Raw genomic sequence first — 17,215 nt, 5'->3', positions numbered from 1 at the left:
TAAAAATTGTAGAAGGGTATGCAAGATGAAAAAGAAAGGAGATGACTGGATCTAGACCCCTTGACTATGTTGCAAATCATTGGAACTAAAATCATTGAAAGCTTACTCCAAACTGTGGTTATATGAATGTCTAAATTCCTCATCAAACCCTACACTATGCCATTCAGACCGAGAACATAACGCTTCATGAAACTATACTAGGTGCATTATCATACTATGGATATCATATCGTACAAGGATGCCCAGCCGCCACGAACCAGAGCAGCAAACAAGAAACACATCATGCCACACTCACGAGCCAGCATTAACGCCCTGGTCCTCAACCTGAACTCCCCAGACCTGCCATCTAGCTTCTTCAACAAAGTCTTTTCTGAGCCAAAGACCTGAGACTGGTGTCTGGGACTGCGATTGCTGGTGACTAGCAGTGTCATGTTCATCACCGTGCGAACGATCAAGCCAGTCGAATAGAAGCTGGAGCTGCCAGATGCGGTCACGGACCTCATCGGAGTCCGCACCCCGGCCACGAGCAGACTGTACGATATTATGCACAGTGCGAGATAAGGCAAGACGGGCGTCGACGGCAGAAGTGCGCAGCCAAGGAGGAGAGGTAACCAGCTGGGTGGAGATGCGAGGAGATGGTGTTGGAAATGAAGAGGGGAGCACAAGCGAGCGTTCACGGATATCAAGACCTTGGAGGGAGGGGAGGTGGAAAACCCAATCCCACGGGCTTTGCGAAGGTGTCGTAGACCCTGTCATGAACTCAGAAAGCAGTGCATTGCGGTTGCGCAAGATAGAGGGTGGTAGGCCTTTGCCTGCGCTAGGAGCGGCTCCAACTGCAGATCCAGGGAGAATATCTTGGGCTTCACTTAAAGCCGTGAGGGTAGAGGCAAATACCGAGGTTGAAGCATCGGAGGAGTATGTAGCTTTACGGCGCAGGTAAATAGAGGGATCACCGTGGCGGAATTTATCTCGAAGAGCATCATCCTGGCTGAAATCTAGTACAAGGGGCCAGTGATCTGGGCCACGAATCTCGATACGTGTAATCTCACTGGGGTCCGGTATGATACACGGAGCGTTGGTGGTGTTGATGGCGCCGGAGTGCGATGTGATAGTGATAGGAATGGAGATCGGGCGTCGGGTGTCGAGATCGCGGGGAATGAGGCATCGTGGCTCTGCGGCGAGTACCCAGAGGTGGCGGAACGCTTGAAGGTGGCATTTGTTGTCAAGGACGGTGGTTGGAAAGACCGGATAGAAGGAGCAGAGGAGCGAGGCCACAGCTAGATCTGAGGTGCCCAGCGTGTAGCTCCCTCCACCAAGGAACAAGGTCCCTATTGCCATATGAGCTGCCATGTGACTGCCATATGGGGTATCGGCATCTATTCTCCCATGAAGAGAACGCAGGCGCCGGAACAAAGCCAAGTCACCCGTCCCGGCCATGACGGCTGCAGTAGAGAGTGATACTGCATCCTGACAGTTGCGAACGGAATTCCGCGCAAGCTTAGAGTCGTAGCTCATTGCTGGAAGCCGCGAGATTCGGATGAACTGATCGAGGTAATACAACAGCAAATCTCTTGCTTGGATATCACCGGAGCCAGCATAGCGAAGGCCGAGCGCTAGGCAGAGACCAGCAATGATGTTGAAGAAGGGCATGTCCTCACTTCGAAGATGGCCCACGGCAATAAGACGAGACCGCTTTCGGTATACCTTTGGCAGGCTCTCCTTGATCCATTCAACATTGGGCTTGATGCTGTCCCACATGATGAGATGCCGTGCCAGTGTCCTCAAGAGGAAGAGATCTGGTCGGACATAGTCAAACCGCACAGTGGTGTCGGGTATGTCAATCTTCTTGGCCAAAATTGCATCATTGGTTTTCATGAAAATGACAGCCAACGCGACTGTCGCGCCCGCGGTAGCTCGATCCAGCACATGTGCGAGATCGACATTTTTAGTCCCCACGGCGATGGCGAGCAGGCGCTCAACTATGTGCATATCGCGCATTCCCCTCAAGTCTTTACCTTTGCCCAGATTGATAAGACCTAGTGCAAATCCAGCAGCCAGTCGGTAGCCTTCATCCCGCAAATCTTCGTGGGACGCGGCTTGTTCGTCTTGTTCAACATTCTCGATTTCCGACAGCATAACTTCACTCATGCGCCGGTGCTGAGAGCCACAATAAAGCAGGCCAATGCCCATGATACCGGCAGTTTGGGTAAGAGGCGATAGATTGAGCTCTGCCGCTCCAATAGGCAGCATCCTCGTAACATGGACCGACAGTAGTCGGGTGATCAGTGTATCCATAGTGCCCAAGTATGACGCGGAGAGACCGAGCAGAAGGCCAATGGATGTCATGGTATGTTTGGGAGTCAGGTACTTGAAGGCAACCCACTTGGCTAAGGACTTGAGATGACCATTCAAACCGAGAGCTAGTAAGAATCCAGCGTGGCGGTTCGTTAGGTCTTGGGGTTTGTTGAACAAGATCCATGAAGTATCGATGCCCTTGGAGGCCTTGGAGATTGCAAGGCCCGTTGACACACCGTTGTGGAAGAAAGCCCAGCATACTTTTTCCTCCGTGAACGCGGTTCTTTCGGCACTAACAGTGACATTTGATGGCTTCATCACGCACTGAAGCGAGAATGAAGGGATCGGTAGCTTCTCTGTTAACAAAGGTAATCGACCACTGAAGGCGAGCATGGCCCGACCTGCAGGAGTTGACAGTGTGCGGAATGAGACGAGTTGCACCAATTCTTTCTGTGCCTCTAGGAGATCAGAATCCGTCCAGTCGGGCTCGGGAACACAGTCAGCCACTGGCGCTTTAGACTGATTCAATAGGCGGGCTGCTTCTAAGAAGCGCTTGTCTTCCCGGAAGACCAGGCGAGTTACCGAGAAGCGATCCGCCTCCGCAGAGGCCTCGAAGGCGTTGATGGTATCAATTTCCAAAGCCGAAGTGTTGATATAATGGTAGTCTCGTACAGCATCATGAGAAACCACAGAGTGTTGAGGGACCGCAAACGCTTGAGCATGAACGGGATTCATCGACATGTAAAGATCCTCCCGGTCAATCAGTTCTAGAAGACTTGCACTCCATGATGTCGATGCTTCAACCTGGCATTGAATGACAGCTTCATACAATGGCGCACTCACACCTTCGGGGAATGTGTCAATTATGCTTTTTGTCAAGCCCCATCGATGTAAGAGCTTAATCTTTTCCAAAGGTGTGGAAACATTGTGAACGTCAGAGAGGAAGCCTGTCAAGGCCAATGTCCTAGGGGTAATATTGAAGCATTCTCGCCACATCCGCCCCTTTCTAGGTACTCGATCCGATGCCGTTACAATATCAAGTAGAGTGAGAAACGGAGTGACGGAAGAACGTGCCGCGTCAATGAGGAATGCAAATATTGACGGGGGAGAAAATGGCTCCGCGGGAACATTCAGCGAGGAAATTCGACTGTCTTCAAATTTCCAGCGCTCGATGCTGGCCATCTCAGTGCCAAAGTAGGCATCCTCGGTCCATTTCCAAGATTGCCAACCCAACCAGCCACCAAGCTGCGCTAAGACTGGGGCAAGGAGCCCAAGAGGACGTTGAGATTCTTCCGTGTCGCAGGTAGAAAGTTTCTGTTCCTCTCTAAGCAGATGCAGACCAACCAGTATGGTTCCGAGTGCAGTACACCTGGTATTCTCAGGAAAGACGCCGGCGATAGGTAAATAACCATCTCGGCCGGACGCCCTGATTCCTTGTGGGCTTTGCAGGAAGTCGCGACTGAGCGAGGCACATCTGCTGAGATATGAATTTTGACGGTAAGTTGAGCGACTTGTATTGGGCTGTTCATTCTTGGGAGTGCGTGCTGCATCTCGGCCGGCCATATCTTCAATGGCATCTTGCTCGACGATCCATCCCCAAGAACTATTCGTCATCCACGGTGCAACAACACCAGAAGAAGCCGATTCAAGATCAAGCATAGATTCCCAGCATTCGAGATCCACATAAGTTCCGCTACTTGAACGGAGAAGACCTTTCTTTCGACGTGTTCGCTTGGCAGGAGTTTGCGCCTGTGGCTGTTTTATGAACGGCACAGCCAAGGAAAACAAAACGACGACCATGGCAGTCCACTCAAGGTCATTTTGAATGTCTTCTCTGCCTCGAAGCCACTTCATGACCTCCCACCAGGCCACCAACATCCCATCACCTGCTTTCTCTGAGTCACGAAGAACGAACTTGCAGACCTGTAGAACCTTTCTCACAAGATCGTTATGGGGTTCCATTCGGATCTGGATTCTGTGCCGTCGTTTCTCTGTATCGACCAAATCAACCTTTCCTTTCGAGCAAGCATGATCGAATCCCAGGAACACGAGGTTAGGGTCGGCCATGACCCGGTTCATGCCGCTCTCCCTTGAACGACTCACAAATTTGCTCGCAGAGATTCCATGGGGCTCATAAAGCTGCAATGGAACCGGAACATCGATTCTGGTTGGGCTACCCCAGAGGGTCTGTAGAGACAATTCCCGCTGTCCATTGTCGGACACGGTCAGCGTAAGAATTCGAGAGATATCACCGTCCGTTACTCTGCAGACATCTCCGACATTGGGAGCATGCTGGATACCGGTTGCATGAACCAGCAATGGACGCCTTTCGGAGTGCTTAGCTTTCTTGGAGCTCGCAGGGACAACCTTTCGATTTTTTGATACTGCCACACGTTCTGCCCGTAAATTGACAACGGTCATGTTTTGTGAATCCTGGTCCACAATGCAAACCGCCACTGATGTAGCATTTCCGTTTTGTGTATTCCCGTAGTCGGAAGAGGAAAGCGTGCAGACTTTTAAGCGACGTGGCGTGTCTTGCTGCGTTGAAGCATGGAAGTTTCCGGAGAATCTAGAAGAGAAACTCTCTATCTTAGTGAGTAAAAGCTCCTCGGGTAGACCTGATGCAGATTCACGGAGAGCGATATTCTCGAACCCTTCGGACAGTATATCATTGTTGAGTTCTTCAAGTAGTCTATCCACCGGAGCGTCTACAAAGCTGCCTGCAGTGCTGTAGACAGACCCTGCTGCTGGAGGTAGTGATCCACGAGGATTGAACCCAAAGCTTCCACGCATGCTACCGGTCCCCATTGATTGCCTGGGCCCGCCATGGTGCATGGTGCTGGTCTGACTGCCTGTTGCAAGGTCTGAGAATGTGATGCGGTCCTGACTAGTGGCCAGGTCAGTCCGTGCAAGCAATGAGCTGACTCTCCTTGAAGTTTTCAGAGGCACCCCAACATCACCGAAGTCCTGTGCAACTCGTGCGGCCAGATCTTCTTCGCCACCATTTTTAGAGTCAGCTGGTTGTGATGAATTCCAGTTCTCACTCCATGGACCGAAGCTTTCTCTGGGACGAGCAGCTGGTGTCGCGGCGCCAGGCGTCATACCAAAATGTGAGCTTCGTCTGTTGGACCGAGCCCCTTCAGTCTGCCGTCGAGTCTTGTCCTTTATTGAAGCACTGCTTTCATCATCTCTATACCGAGCAGTCCAAATCGTGTAGAGCCCGGTAGTTGCGTTCACTGTGACCACCAAAATCAGAGGATTTGCCGGAACTTGATTCAAACCCGAGAGCTCGTCCTTTGGGGAAATATACACAATTTCATCAGCCGGGTCTAGTACATCAAGCCCCGAAGGTCTTTTCTTGGCACTGCTGATGCTGCTTTGTAACCAGCGAGAGGATTGCGAAGTGACAACTAGGCCCATCTCCGAATGAGGATCAATGAGAGAGAAAACCCGGGGAAGGTCGGTGCTCGAATTGGAGTTTGACAACGATGTAGAACTCGTTGGCAACGACAGTTTCAAAATAGGTCCTTTGTCCTTGGTGGGAGTGGGCAGTGTGCCTGATTGTGACGCACCAGGATCGAATAGTGAAGTGGTCATGAAAGAATTCGGTGGTGCCATTTGGTGTTGGTGCCCCGCATCATCTGGTATTTTCCTTTGAAACAAGAGCCCACGAGGAGTTGCAAAAACAGACTCAACCTCAAATGGAAGAGGAACGGTGTGGCTATTTCCCGTAATGAAGAAGATATGGGCCTGCGACTTGAGGACCACGACCAAAGCTCTCTCCAGTTTCTTGTGGGGCTGCTGGGGAGCAATCACAGCTGCATGAGATTCTCCATGAAGATCCAATGTTGACCCTATGTTGCCAGTGGTTGAATCCTTCCCATTCCGCTTCGATTGTGCACCTCGCGTATTTGTTCCCATGCCGGTTGTGTGGAATCGATTCAACCCCGCGCTACCTGCAGATCTTTGGGCATGACTTGTCGTAAATTGCGTGAACAAAGCATGTCGAATATCCTCTTTCTCTGGGTCCATTCGAAAGACTCTCTTCACCATCCCTGCGCGGGACCATACCGCGCAATGTTTGGTCCATACCAGCTCGTCATCAACAGTGCCCGTCAATCCGCTCTCATCGACAAGTGTCGTCCATTGGTACAGGTCGTCTGAGGGGTCAGGAGGTAAAATCCCTTCTGTGACCAAGTAGGAGACGGCAGAGGGTTCGTGGAGACCGAGAGAGCGAGTGGAAGCCATAGTGGGCTGTTTGTTCAACTAGAGTAGCGATCGCGGCTCGCCGTCATAAACAATCTGACGGCCCGGATTTCTGAATGAACTGTTTTCCATGGTCAGAGAGGAAGAGTTTAAGCCGAAATGTCTAGCCCGAAAGGCATTTTCGAGCGTTGTTGACTGTTGAATGCTGAAGGGTGGAGGACGCGCAGGAACGCGGATTGGATCGACTTAAGTTCTTGAGCTTCCGGCCAAAACAACTTTCCTTTTCTCTCGCAACCACGCCACTACTTCTACACTCAACATCCCTTACTCACTATCTAATTGTGCTTGACTGAATTCTTTACCGAGCTCAAGCCATTGAGATCGAGCTCAAATTTTCTTTTTCACGGTGTCCACAGCGCCTGTGTCCCCGAGTTCCAGCGCTCCGTCAGCGCTAGCAGGGCAATGCCTTCGTTTCCCGCAACACCGTTGGTTCGGCAGAGAGAAGATGGCTTGCAACTGAGGTAAGGGCCCATGTTACTTCCTACGATCGGGATATGATCACTAAAATTGTTTGGAATTCAGCTATCGATTACCGCATCGCATCCACGCCGCTAAAGGATATCCTCTCCGAGCTCCCAATGGCTCTTCGATTATTGTCTACGGTAACGAAACAGGCTTGAAAGTTGTATGGAGAGGAGGAAGGCAGTTTTCAGAGCTGAAAAAGCCCGAACCTTCACGGCAGGCCAAGAGCAATGCAAACAACGACGGCGATGCAGTCATGATCATTGACTCCGATGAGGAAAATGCCTCCGAAGCAGCCCCAGCCCAAGAAGAATCCAGTTATGATTTTGTCTCTGAGGAAAGCGAAGTCGACCCTGCATTTCCGTTTGAACCCGTTCTGCGACAAATCGATATTCCCTTGGGCAGTCGCGTGCTGGATCTGGCTATCCCTCGTGTTCTTCCTGAGGAAGCACGCTCACCTTTGGATCCATTCCCGCCCATTGCGAACAATACCATCGTCATAGCAGCAGTCTGCTCGGACTTCTCAACCCATGTCGTTACTCTACCTCTCATCCCTCCTCACCCGACACAGACCGACCCTCAAAGTTGGCACATCCAATCTCTCACTATCAACGGGGGCGTGACCCATCAAGATATTCCTCGCGGTGTTTCCCTTACATTTACCTGCCAGGATACGGAAGACGACCAAGAACGCCGCAAGCCGCGAAGCAGAGTTGGGGGATCGGGAAAATGGGATCTTCTTGTGGCCACCCATTCCGCTGAGGGACCTGGTGTGCTTCTGTTACATCGGCTTCCGGTTCGTGAAGAGTCCAACGGATACTATCGCATCATTGAAGAGGACATCATCTCTCAACGGCGACTTTTGCCCTCACCAGCTCAGAATATTGTCTTCAACCCCTCCACGTATCCATCGGCTCGCCATTCTCATCTGTTGGTTGCCTTCCACAGTGGATGCGTCAAGATCTATTCTTGTTTTTCTGTTATAAAGGCCCCGAAGACAGCGCGGCGGGCATCGAATGCAAACGAAGAATACGAAACCATTGACACAGAGGGTCGCTGGCTAATCAGCTTGTACCCTGGGTTTGAGCAGAGCCCAACAGGACTCCCTCGCCGCAAGACCATCATTGATGCCGAATGGGTTCTGGGTGGCCGCGCTGTCATGGTACTTCTAGTAGATGGTGAATGGGGTGTTTGGGACATTGAAGGTGCTGGCCCTGGGGCTGCAAAGGGGCCGTTGCACCGCCAAACCACCGTGCAGGGTGTGACTGGAGGGTCCCTCACAGCGTATGCTGTCAGTGGTCGCATTGCAACTCCTCTATCCAATACCCAGTCTGAGATTGAGAACCGGCCGCGGTTTGCGCCAATGACACCATCCACCAAGCGGGTTCGCGAGGATACTCTCCTGAAGGGGTCCATGACTGAAGTAACCCCTTCTCTCCGAGGACAAATATCTGTCCTTCAGATGAACTCATCTCAAGAAGCAATTCCAGATGAGTCAATTCTCTTCCGTCATGGTCGGCAAAGTGCGATGATCCCAAGTTTGATCTCACTCTGGCGCAACGCTGTCCGAGCATCTGGCACCCTTGACGCATCCAACCGATGCCGTGTGACCCCATTCCAGGATGTGAACCTAATGGGTGAGAACTGCCAGGCAATCAGCCACCTTCCGGCACCTCTCCGCCGCTCTCGTGCTGCCGAGCGTCAATCATTTGACGTTCTGGTCGCCGCGGAGCACCAGGTGATGATCCTTGCGCCACGCCTGACCGAATCCGCCGAGGATAACACAGCAACCCATGGTGCACAGCAAGAAGCCACAGTCAATGACCAAATGATGCTGCAACGAGGCGAGCTAGATGTGGAGGGAATGGGACGGCTGCTCAGCGGCATGAACAGCCCTATCAAACGGACCCGCATCTTCGCTTGATCCCAGGTATCGGATTCAGTTTTAGATGATACCCATGAACGACGCTTAATTTGCAAAGATATTTAACCTTTCAGCTCACCTTAGGCAATTTTCTTCTCTAGTGTTCCTTTATTTTTAATTTTTCGCGCTGCAAGGTGGAGCGCAAGGCGAGGTCCATGCCTTGAAATTCCTTCTTCGGAAGTGAATAAGCTCTGTATCGGATGCGATATATCAATCACCATCAATCAAGGCTTTCCACGGCCTAGCCTCATCCTTCTGTGATCCTCGCCTACCCGGCAAAGGTCGCGGCGCCCACAATTGTGTCTGGGATCACTGTGTTCTTCTCTGGCTTCGTGGATGCCAGTCTGTCTCCGGACAAGCTCCTACATTGGTAGCCACGAAGCACAGAAGAAGGATGCAGTCCAGAACAACTGTGATGTGTTGGAAGGGCTCCGATGGGACATATGTAATAACATTAATTATGTACATTTTGAATAAATAGCAGCATATTCAGATGTACTCATTCATTTCCAGAGTAGTCCAATCATACCAATTTTTTTTATTCATTTTTTTTTTGGAGTTTATTCTACAAGACCACTTCAGTTACATTCGTTACTTATGAATGATGTTTTAGAATGCCGACTCAATTGAATCACAGGATATCACATTGATCCATCTCCTTGACCCGTCTAGTGCTGACCACGATTAGCATAGTTCTGATGCCACTCATAATCCGAATCCTCAATCAACAGCCCCCGTATAGCTTCATCAGCGGGCGTAGGCTCTCGCCCGAGCAACTCCGCCATAAGGTGATGCGTAAAGCTCGCATCACCGCTGGAAATCGCCTCATACCAGGACAACACGAACCGAAAGAATGCTTCGGACTTCCCGCCTACATCATCTGCAGTCTTCAATCGGACAAATTCATCAGGCGAAACCAACTCCACCTGAACCTGTCGACCCGTCGTTCTGTTAATCACGTCAACAACGCCAGCGAAGGTCAAGGTCTTTTGAGCGGTCAGGACAACAGTCTTCTCGTTATAGTCCTTTCCACCGCGCATCAAGAGCCGGGCCGTAGCTTCACCGAGCTCAGATCGGAGCGTCAATGCCATCGGACCATCGGAGGGGAGATAGACGGTTGAGGTGTTGGGATACCACCCCATCCACACTGGAAAGGCATCGGCGTATGGCCCCTCACGGATAGATGTGAAGTTAAGGCCAGATCTGGGTTTGTTTTAGCCATTTAAATAGACGAAGTCAAGAAAGTTTGAGTGAATGGATTTATTAGTTTACTTTCGTAGCATCTCTTCGGTCATTAAATGTCCTTCCATCAAGTTTGCATTGCTATTAGATTCCAAGCCACCGAAGGAAAGAGATGTATACCAGATCTGCCACCAAGAATCATAAATAATAGTTCAGCACTCTTGATGATGGCCGAGCATTTCATATGGTAAATCTTACATGTTGAACACCCACTATCTTGGCCGCATCGACCACATTCTGATGTTGACGAATCCGCCGTTGCGGATCGTGGGTGTTAGAGCTCACAAAGAAGAGATTCTCCACGTCTTGCAAGGCACTTTCCAAGATCTTTGGGTGGTCATAATTTAATACTCGAAAGGCAATTCCCCGGTCTTCAAATTGGCTGCGACTCGCTTCATTGGAGGACGAGGCTGCGTATTCTGAAGCGGGGACATTGGCGCTCAAGTAAGATAGGACGTGAGCTCCGAGACCACCAGTTCCTCCCGTGATGAGATACTTAAGTGTCATTGTGCAAAGTATAAGGCAGTTCAAGAGGATGTTCAGTAGAGAATGACTATCCAAGCAAACATTTCATTAGATTTCAAGTTTCTTGAGCTACTTGTTCCTGCGTTCCTTCATTCCTTCACTTTCCAGCATGGCTTCTTCTTGGCTCTTTTAATCTATTCTCAATCAATTGTATGAGCCACCACCTGGACAATTAGACAGACTTAGAATCACGGACTTGACTACATGACACCAGTTCAATTCAATTTGGGTCTCATTTGTGCTTTGCCTGTTCGGCAGATGATGGATATACGGGAGATAAATGCACCATATATACTGTATACCAATATCGACTCATGCAATCAAAATGACTCCGGCCCCTATCTGCACCGTTTGTGAGGAAATCTAGATAATCACGACATATCGGTTATTCAATACATAGGGATGGTATTAGATCTGGGGATGCAATGTTTATCCATCGTATCCAACAGCCGCCAGCTCCTTGCGGACCACATCTTCGGTTTGGATCTTCTTCATCTGCGTGTCTTCCAGCTTCTCACCGCCGGCAAGGCGCATCTTCAGCTCATCGATGGCGCGAATCTTCTTCAGAAGACCGCGAACCTTCTTGTCCTGAGCGGAGGGGTTGGCATCCTCGGGCTCCGGAGCGGGAGCAGGAGCGGCAGCAGCCTGCTTAGGAGCGCCGTTGCCATTGGCGGAGGGGCCGTTGTTCTTGCGATTGCGGTTGCGGTCTGGGCTGGGGCCAGTGGGAGCGTTGGCCGGAGGCTGGTTGTCGGGGACACCGTCCTCACGGGCCTTCTTGGCAGCCTCGCGCTTTTTCTTGTTCTTGGCAGCAGACTTGGACAGCTTCTCGTCTCCACCGGGTGGGAGGGGAACACCACCACCGGGGGCGGCACCCGGGGGCAGGTACTCCTCGGTAGCATCGGCGCCGGGAACCTCACGGCGGCGAGGCTTACCGAAGCCGTTCATGCTAGCGCCAGGAACACCATCCCGAACAAAGGCGGCACCACCTTGATCCTCACGCTTGAAGGCAAGAGGGGTCAGCTGGCCACGGGCACCCGGGGGACGGTAAGCACCAGCGGGTTTCACGGGAGCCTTGCGGGTGGCCAGGTAGGCGGTAGCAGATGGATGAGGCACGGGCAGCTTGGTGAAGGGGTCACCCAGTGGGATCTGGGCAGTGTCCTGGGGACGCCAGTCGATGTCGTACAGCTCAGTCATGTCCTCGTTGTACATGAGGCCACCGCTGACGTGCCACAAACGGACACCGTTGTCAACACGCAGGCGGGGGCTGGTGGTGGCAGTCAGGATGTATTGTCCATCCGGTGACCAGGAACACACGCTGGCATTGGAGGCCTCCACGGTGGTGATCTTGTGGTAGTTCTTGTCCAAGTCGTAGAGGTCCATCTGACCTGCGAGGTTACCGAAACCGGCAACCAGAACGAATCGCCCATGAGGGGAGAACAGAATGGTATTACGCGGGCTCAAGGGGAAATGGTGCTTAGGCACACCACGCATGTTGAAGATGGTGGTTTTGGCGGGCATGTAACCGTAGACGACACCGAACTCCTTGGAGTTGGGATTCCAGCTCACATCATGGATGGGTCCTTCCTTGTCTGGTGAGGGTTAGCTTATGCATCAGTCATTCAATATTTTGGGATACATACCAAGATCAATTCGAGAGTCAAATGCGCCATTGGCACTAAGCAAGTACAAGGTAGTCTCGCCGTAGTAGCTCTTACCGGTGCGGTCTACCTCGGTCTGCGCCAGCACAATAACAGTAGTGCCGGAGGCATTCCACTTGAGCTGGACCTTGTCACCCTTGAAGAAGCTCTTCTGCGAAACCGGTGCATTGAACTGCGGCACAATGTACACCTTGACTTGGGCGGGTTGGCCCTTACGCTCAGGAATAAACACCGCAATCGAATGGGTCTGTCCTGGGGAAAGCGCGAAATCCGCCACCCCCTCCACGCGCAGCTTGTTCCAAACGGTCGACAAGTTACCACTTTGGTAGAACTGGACCTCGTTGGTCACGACGCGGGCGCACAGCTTCTCGTCAGGGGGTGTACTGCAGGTTCCAGCCCGTCTGCGACTTCTGAACATACTGGCCGACGATGGTGTTTTCGTCACCGCTCTCAACCGCGCGCCACACCTTGAGGTTCTTGGTGGCATCTCCGTTGGCGTCCTTGCTTGGCCGTTGCCAAGTAATCAAGTAGGTTCCCAGTGGTGAGAATCCCAACTCGAACACGTTCTCGGCGTTGATTGTGGAAACAACGTTGCCGACACGGGCATCAACAATGGTAACCCTGTAGACCGAAATCAATTAGAATTCCAAAACAATGTTTTAGACAGTTACACCAACTTACCTTTCGGGAGACGCCCATGCATAGTAACGGCCACACGGCGAGTATGCACCGCAGCGGAGGTTCCCCTCAGGTCTGCAACAGCCAAGTTAGCGATCGGTCCAGCTTTAATTATTTTCAGCCTAAAGTCCTACCTTTCAAAGCCCGACAAAGGCTCATAAGTAGGGGCGGCATCCATAATGCCAATCCCTTTGAGAGTGCGGTCTAAAAGGCAAGTCAGCACGTGTCATTTGAGCCGTTTCGACTTTTGTCACAGGAGCAGGGTAAACACACAAGCTAGCTGCGTAGTTGCCGCCATCTTGAATTCAAATAGCTGGGATGAAATTGCCACGAAAAGAGTTCTTCAAAATATCTGGTTCCCAAAAGACAGGAAGCAGTGTGTATGCCCTCAGTTTCTTGATTCCTGGACGGAAGAATGTATGCACAAGTTCAGGGCAAACAAGACGAATCTATTGTCGCAACTTGGCAAAAATGCGACCGCGATGAGTCTCGAAGGAATACGTCGGAAAAGAGATAAATCGAGCGATCGATGGAAAAGCACGAGGCAAAGAACTTCGATAAGGCTGAATGGAATCAGTCGATGTGGCGAGCCGATGAATGTCAGGTTTGGATCTTGAGTTAAAACTCAATTGGAATGCGGGGGGAGCAGCGAGATGATATTGTCGGAGTCTTCTTAGTGTTCTATGCTAGACAAGTCAATGCCAGCAGGGAGGGCAGAGCCGAGGGGGAGGAGTGGTGGAGTTTGAGGGGTGGAGGTGGGGAGGATGAAGAGTGAAAGAGAAAATTCGGGTGTCGCGTAGCGGCATCAGCTCGAAGGCGGCATGCCGTCATTTAGGCTGCCGGGGGTCTGGTCTAGCCATGACTATAACAACCGATGTTCTATAATTGGTTTTATGTGTATATTGCAGGCTTCAGTTCATGATTTCCTTGTTCAAAATTACTGAAGCGCCTTCAATAACCACTGAAAATTCAGTTTTTAGTCATGCGAGACGAATAAAACAGCAGGTTTTCCATAATAACGCCACGTAGTATCTAATTACAGCCCAAAGTCTTAAGATCAAAATGAAAAGAACATTGCTTGAACTGCGCCTGAAGGTAACATAAAAAAAAATTCTCATATCCATATCCGTGTTTGTCGTGTCCATCATTGGTGGTGTTTGTTGCCTTTTCCCAAGAATCCGCCCCCGCATAGAAATACATGGGTCCCGCGTGAAGAACACAGACAGACCAGGGGGAAAAGCAAATCAAAGAAACTAGTCCATCAATCCCGAGGAAACATGAAGAAAAGAAAAAAGAAAGAAAAATATCCATAATAACTCCATCCTAAAACTCACGATCAAGCCAATCCATTGACTCCCAGAAGTCTATTCACGCGGGGCCCCAAATCCGCTGGCGCCCTGGTTGGACGGCGTAACAATCCGTGGCGTACGAGCAGTGGTATCAACCACATCCTGGTCAAAGGTCATGCCGTCAATCATACGCGCATCTTCCGAGAGAGGCTCCGGGGTGTTAGAGCCAGCGGGTGAAGAAGACATCATGGGACTATCACCGGCAAAGTCATGATGCTGCTGCTGCTGCTGCTGTTGCTGGACATATGAAGCAATCGGATTCGGGCGACTGACATTTGAGCTTCCCATGGAAGTCGGACGGGCGCCGGCACCACCAGAGGACAAGCGATTGATGCCAGCCGGGCGTGAGGTAGGACCGCTAATAGTGCTGTTGGCGCCTTCGCCGAAGCCAACCAAGCTGGCATTGCCTTCGTCACTGATATTACCTACACTAGAAACGCTATCGTCGGGGCCCTCGCTCATCTTATCGGCATCGAAGGCCTCACTGCCGCTCGCCCAAGTCGTGTGACCACCGATACTGCCTGTAGCGCTCGCACTGCCCACGGTGCTTCGCTCCTTGAGTGCCGCAAGGCCATCAAAGTAGCCGGGTGTGTGGGACAAAGGAAATGCGGCATTGGAAGGTGACTGGCCACCAGCTCGTGCGGTTGCGACCCGTTCCAAGCCGGCCAGGCGGGAGATGCGATCTGCGCGCTCCGCGTCCAGGGTGTTTGTGGACGAGATAGAAGCGGTGGACGAATGATGAGCGTGCCGACCGTGAGGGAAAGGTTGGCCCTGGTGACCGTCTTTGATGGCTGTGGTTGACAGCGCAGACAGGGAAGTCGTGCCAGAATTGGGAGTGCCTCTGCCCACCAACAAACCACCCCGCCCAAGGTCAGTCATCCATGCTTTATTGTGCCAAATACATTGAACGACGAAGGGAAAGAGAAAGCTTACGGTCCCATGTCTGGAGTGACGGGGTCCGAAGGAGGAGGTGGTAGGTTGATGAGGGTAGGAGTCGACATTGTGTCAAGATGCAATGTCAGTATAACAGGATTCAGACAATCGAGATCAGTAGAGTAGTCAAGCTGAAGTGAGTTAGTAGTAGTGTAAAGAGAAAGTAGGTGTGAGAGATGAAATAAGTGATGAGAAAGAAAATTGCGGGGAGGTACAATTTGGGTGGAACTGTTGGAGCGGAACATTTTCTCTTTACGACGTCATGCCCCGAGCATCCAAACCCATTGCGGGACGATTTTCATGCAAAAGAAAACAATGGATATATTTCATACATTCATACAGCTGAGCTCACTTCGACTTATTGCCACAGTGTTCAACAATAAAAAAAAAAAGGAATAGAGTTCTTTCTTTACTCGCTTGCCTTGCGACTCTCATATTGCCCACGAAGGTCATCCACCTCTTTCTGTAATCGCGAAAGATCGGCCAATATATCAAGCGCATTAGACGGTTGAGGCAATGGCTCCTCTGTAGTAATAATTTGTGACACAGGCCTCCCTTCGGTGTTACGGGCACCATCCCGCGCCCGTCGAGGGGGAGGTGGCGGTGGCGGTGCTACGGAGGATCCGCTGGCTATATTACCATATGAGGAGGCTCGTCGCCCAGGGTGAGATGGTTGGGAGTTAGTAGAGGGTGAAAGATGGCCTGCTCCTGCGGAGGAAATTGCACCACGAAGGTCCCCAGGAGACATCGAGGACGGAGGCATGCTCATACGGTTTCGATCTTTGGAGGAAGATGACGCCGACAGGATAGATGGACCAGGACTCGGAGGCTGGGGGCTATCGTTGCTTTCTGCGTCTCGTGAGGACATGGCCAATCGACTGGTACTCGATTTGGACTCAGTAGACTTGGATCGCATTTGGCTTTGCCGTCGGCTGAGAGGTGGCGTTGGTGCACGCTTGTTTTGAGAACCACTGCGCGACAGTGAATCGTTTGAGCCTGTTGCCGCTTGGCTTTGTGATTGTATAGTGAAGTAGTCTGGGACGGGTGGTAGGGTCGAGCTAGCATTGGGGGTGACTGCTGTTCGGGAAGTGGTCAAGCTTTCCGGAGACGTAGAATTGAATGATGGTGGGTAGTGTGATCGAGACGATGCCGACTGAGAAGCTGGTAAATTGGCTGTAACACTGATCCGTTTGCCATGATGGCTCTTCGGCGGTGGCGGTGGCTTTTTGTCTCTATTAGTCCGAGTCGTGGGGCTTGTGCTTTGTTTATATCCAGATACTACAGTCGACCGATTCAGCGATGAAAGATTATCTTGGTCGGTGCTGGATGTTATTGAGCTGGCCGTTGAGCGCTCATTGTATTCATTTGTGGCCAATGGACCTTCCGATGGGGGTGTGGCCGATCCGTCCGTGGATGGAGCTTGGTGTGGAGCAGACCCAAACGAATGCCGGGGATGATCACCAGGAGCCGGACTCTTCGAGTTCTGGATGTGATAATCGTCTTCTGTATCGCTGACCGAGGAATCCGGATTGAAAGGGTCTGTTGTTTGTTCATCCGAGGAGGACGAGTCATCCTCTTCGATCTCCAACGACAACGATGACTTTCTGGGGAAAGCAGGCACCGAGGGAATCGACTGGGCAGGGCTGGAGGTCAGGCTTGAGGCCATCTTATTCGTAGATTGAGGTTTTGATGCCATCGAGGTGGCCGCACCGCCTGCGTTACATCCTTGTTAGCTACATCAATGTCGTTGAGGGGTGGGTTGAGGGGTGTCTTGTTGGGCCGTGTCTTATCGGGAGGTGGCGGCTACACACCACCACGAGGCATCATTGGGAAGGCAAAGGGAGAAACACTTACCTTCCAGATTCCTGCGAAAGGGATTGAAA

General features: G+C 51.4%; 6 protein-coding genes across 6 annotated transcripts; 1 reads left to right on the top strand and 5 right to left on the bottom strand.

Moving 5' to 3' along the window:
* Window positions 1-291: 291 nt before the first annotated feature.
* N7484_007664 (anaphase promoting complex subunit 1) lies at window positions 292-6,543 on the bottom strand (the record flags this gene model as incomplete). The annotated part of the gene is made up of 1 exon (XM_057118051.1): window positions 292-6,543. The coding sequence occupies one exon, from the start codon at window positions 6,541-6,543 to the stop codon at window positions 292-294; it is 6,252 nt and encodes a 2,083-aa protein (XP_056971086.1).
* Window positions 6,544-6,963: 420 nt separating this feature from the next.
* Window positions 6,964-8,947, top strand: N7484_007663 (uncharacterized protein; the record flags this gene model as incomplete). The annotated part of the gene is made up of 2 exons (XM_057118050.1): window positions 6,964-7,022; window positions 7,084-8,947. 2 exons carry the CDS (start codon window positions 6,964-6,966, stop codon window positions 8,945-8,947), a joined length of 1,923 nt encoding a protein of 640 aa, XP_056971085.1.
* A 668-nt stretch (window positions 8,948-9,615) lies between these two features.
* On the bottom strand, window positions 9,616-10,696 carry N7484_007662 (uncharacterized protein; the record flags this gene model as incomplete). The annotated part of the gene is made up of 3 exons (XM_057118049.1): window positions 9,616-10,150; window positions 10,220-10,314; window positions 10,388-10,696. 3 exons carry the CDS (start codon window positions 10,694-10,696, stop codon window positions 9,616-9,618), a joined length of 939 nt encoding a protein of 312 aa, XP_056971084.1.
* A 447-nt stretch (window positions 10,697-11,143) lies between these two features.
* N7484_007661 (translation initiation factor 2A) lies at window positions 11,144-13,348 on the bottom strand (the record flags this gene model as incomplete). Its single annotated transcript, XM_057118048.1, has 6 exons — window positions 11,144-12,303; window positions 12,355-12,755; window positions 12,793-12,993; window positions 13,054-13,125; window positions 13,185-13,254; window positions 13,324-13,348. 6 exons carry the CDS (start codon window positions 13,346-13,348, stop codon window positions 11,144-11,146), a joined length of 1,929 nt encoding a protein of 642 aa, XP_056971083.1.
* Window positions 13,349-14,414: 1,066 nt separating this feature from the next.
* On the bottom strand, window positions 14,415-15,437 carry N7484_007660 (uncharacterized protein; the record flags this gene model as incomplete). Its single annotated transcript, XM_057118047.1, has 2 exons — window positions 15,333-15,437; window positions 14,415-15,240 (listed from the first exon to the last, which is right to left on the bottom strand). The coding sequence occupies exons 1-2, from the start codon at window positions 15,398-15,400 to the stop codon at window positions 14,415-14,417; spliced, it is 894 nt and encodes a 297-aa protein (XP_056971082.1). The 5' UTR covers window positions 15,401-15,437.
* Window positions 15,438-15,741: 304 nt separating this feature from the next.
* On the bottom strand, window positions 15,742-16,998 carry N7484_007659 (uncharacterized protein; the record flags this gene model as incomplete). The annotated part of the gene is made up of 1 exon (XM_057118046.1): window positions 15,742-16,998. The coding sequence occupies one exon, from the start codon at window positions 16,996-16,998 to the stop codon at window positions 15,742-15,744; it is 1,257 nt and encodes a 418-aa protein (XP_056971081.1).
* Between the last annotated feature and the right edge of the window lie 217 nt (window positions 16,999-17,215).

Source organism: Penicillium longicatenatum, assembly GCF_028827895.1.
Source record: "Penicillium longicatenatum strain IBT 33135 chromosome Unknown contig_4_segment0_segment0, whole genome shotgun sequence".
In the NCBI taxonomy this organism is placed as follows: Eukaryota; Fungi; Ascomycota; class Eurotiomycetes; order Eurotiales; family Aspergillaceae; genus Penicillium; species Penicillium longicatenatum.
Note: the sequence above shows the minus strand (reverse complement) of the source record. Positions and strands in the feature narration are given on the sequence as shown.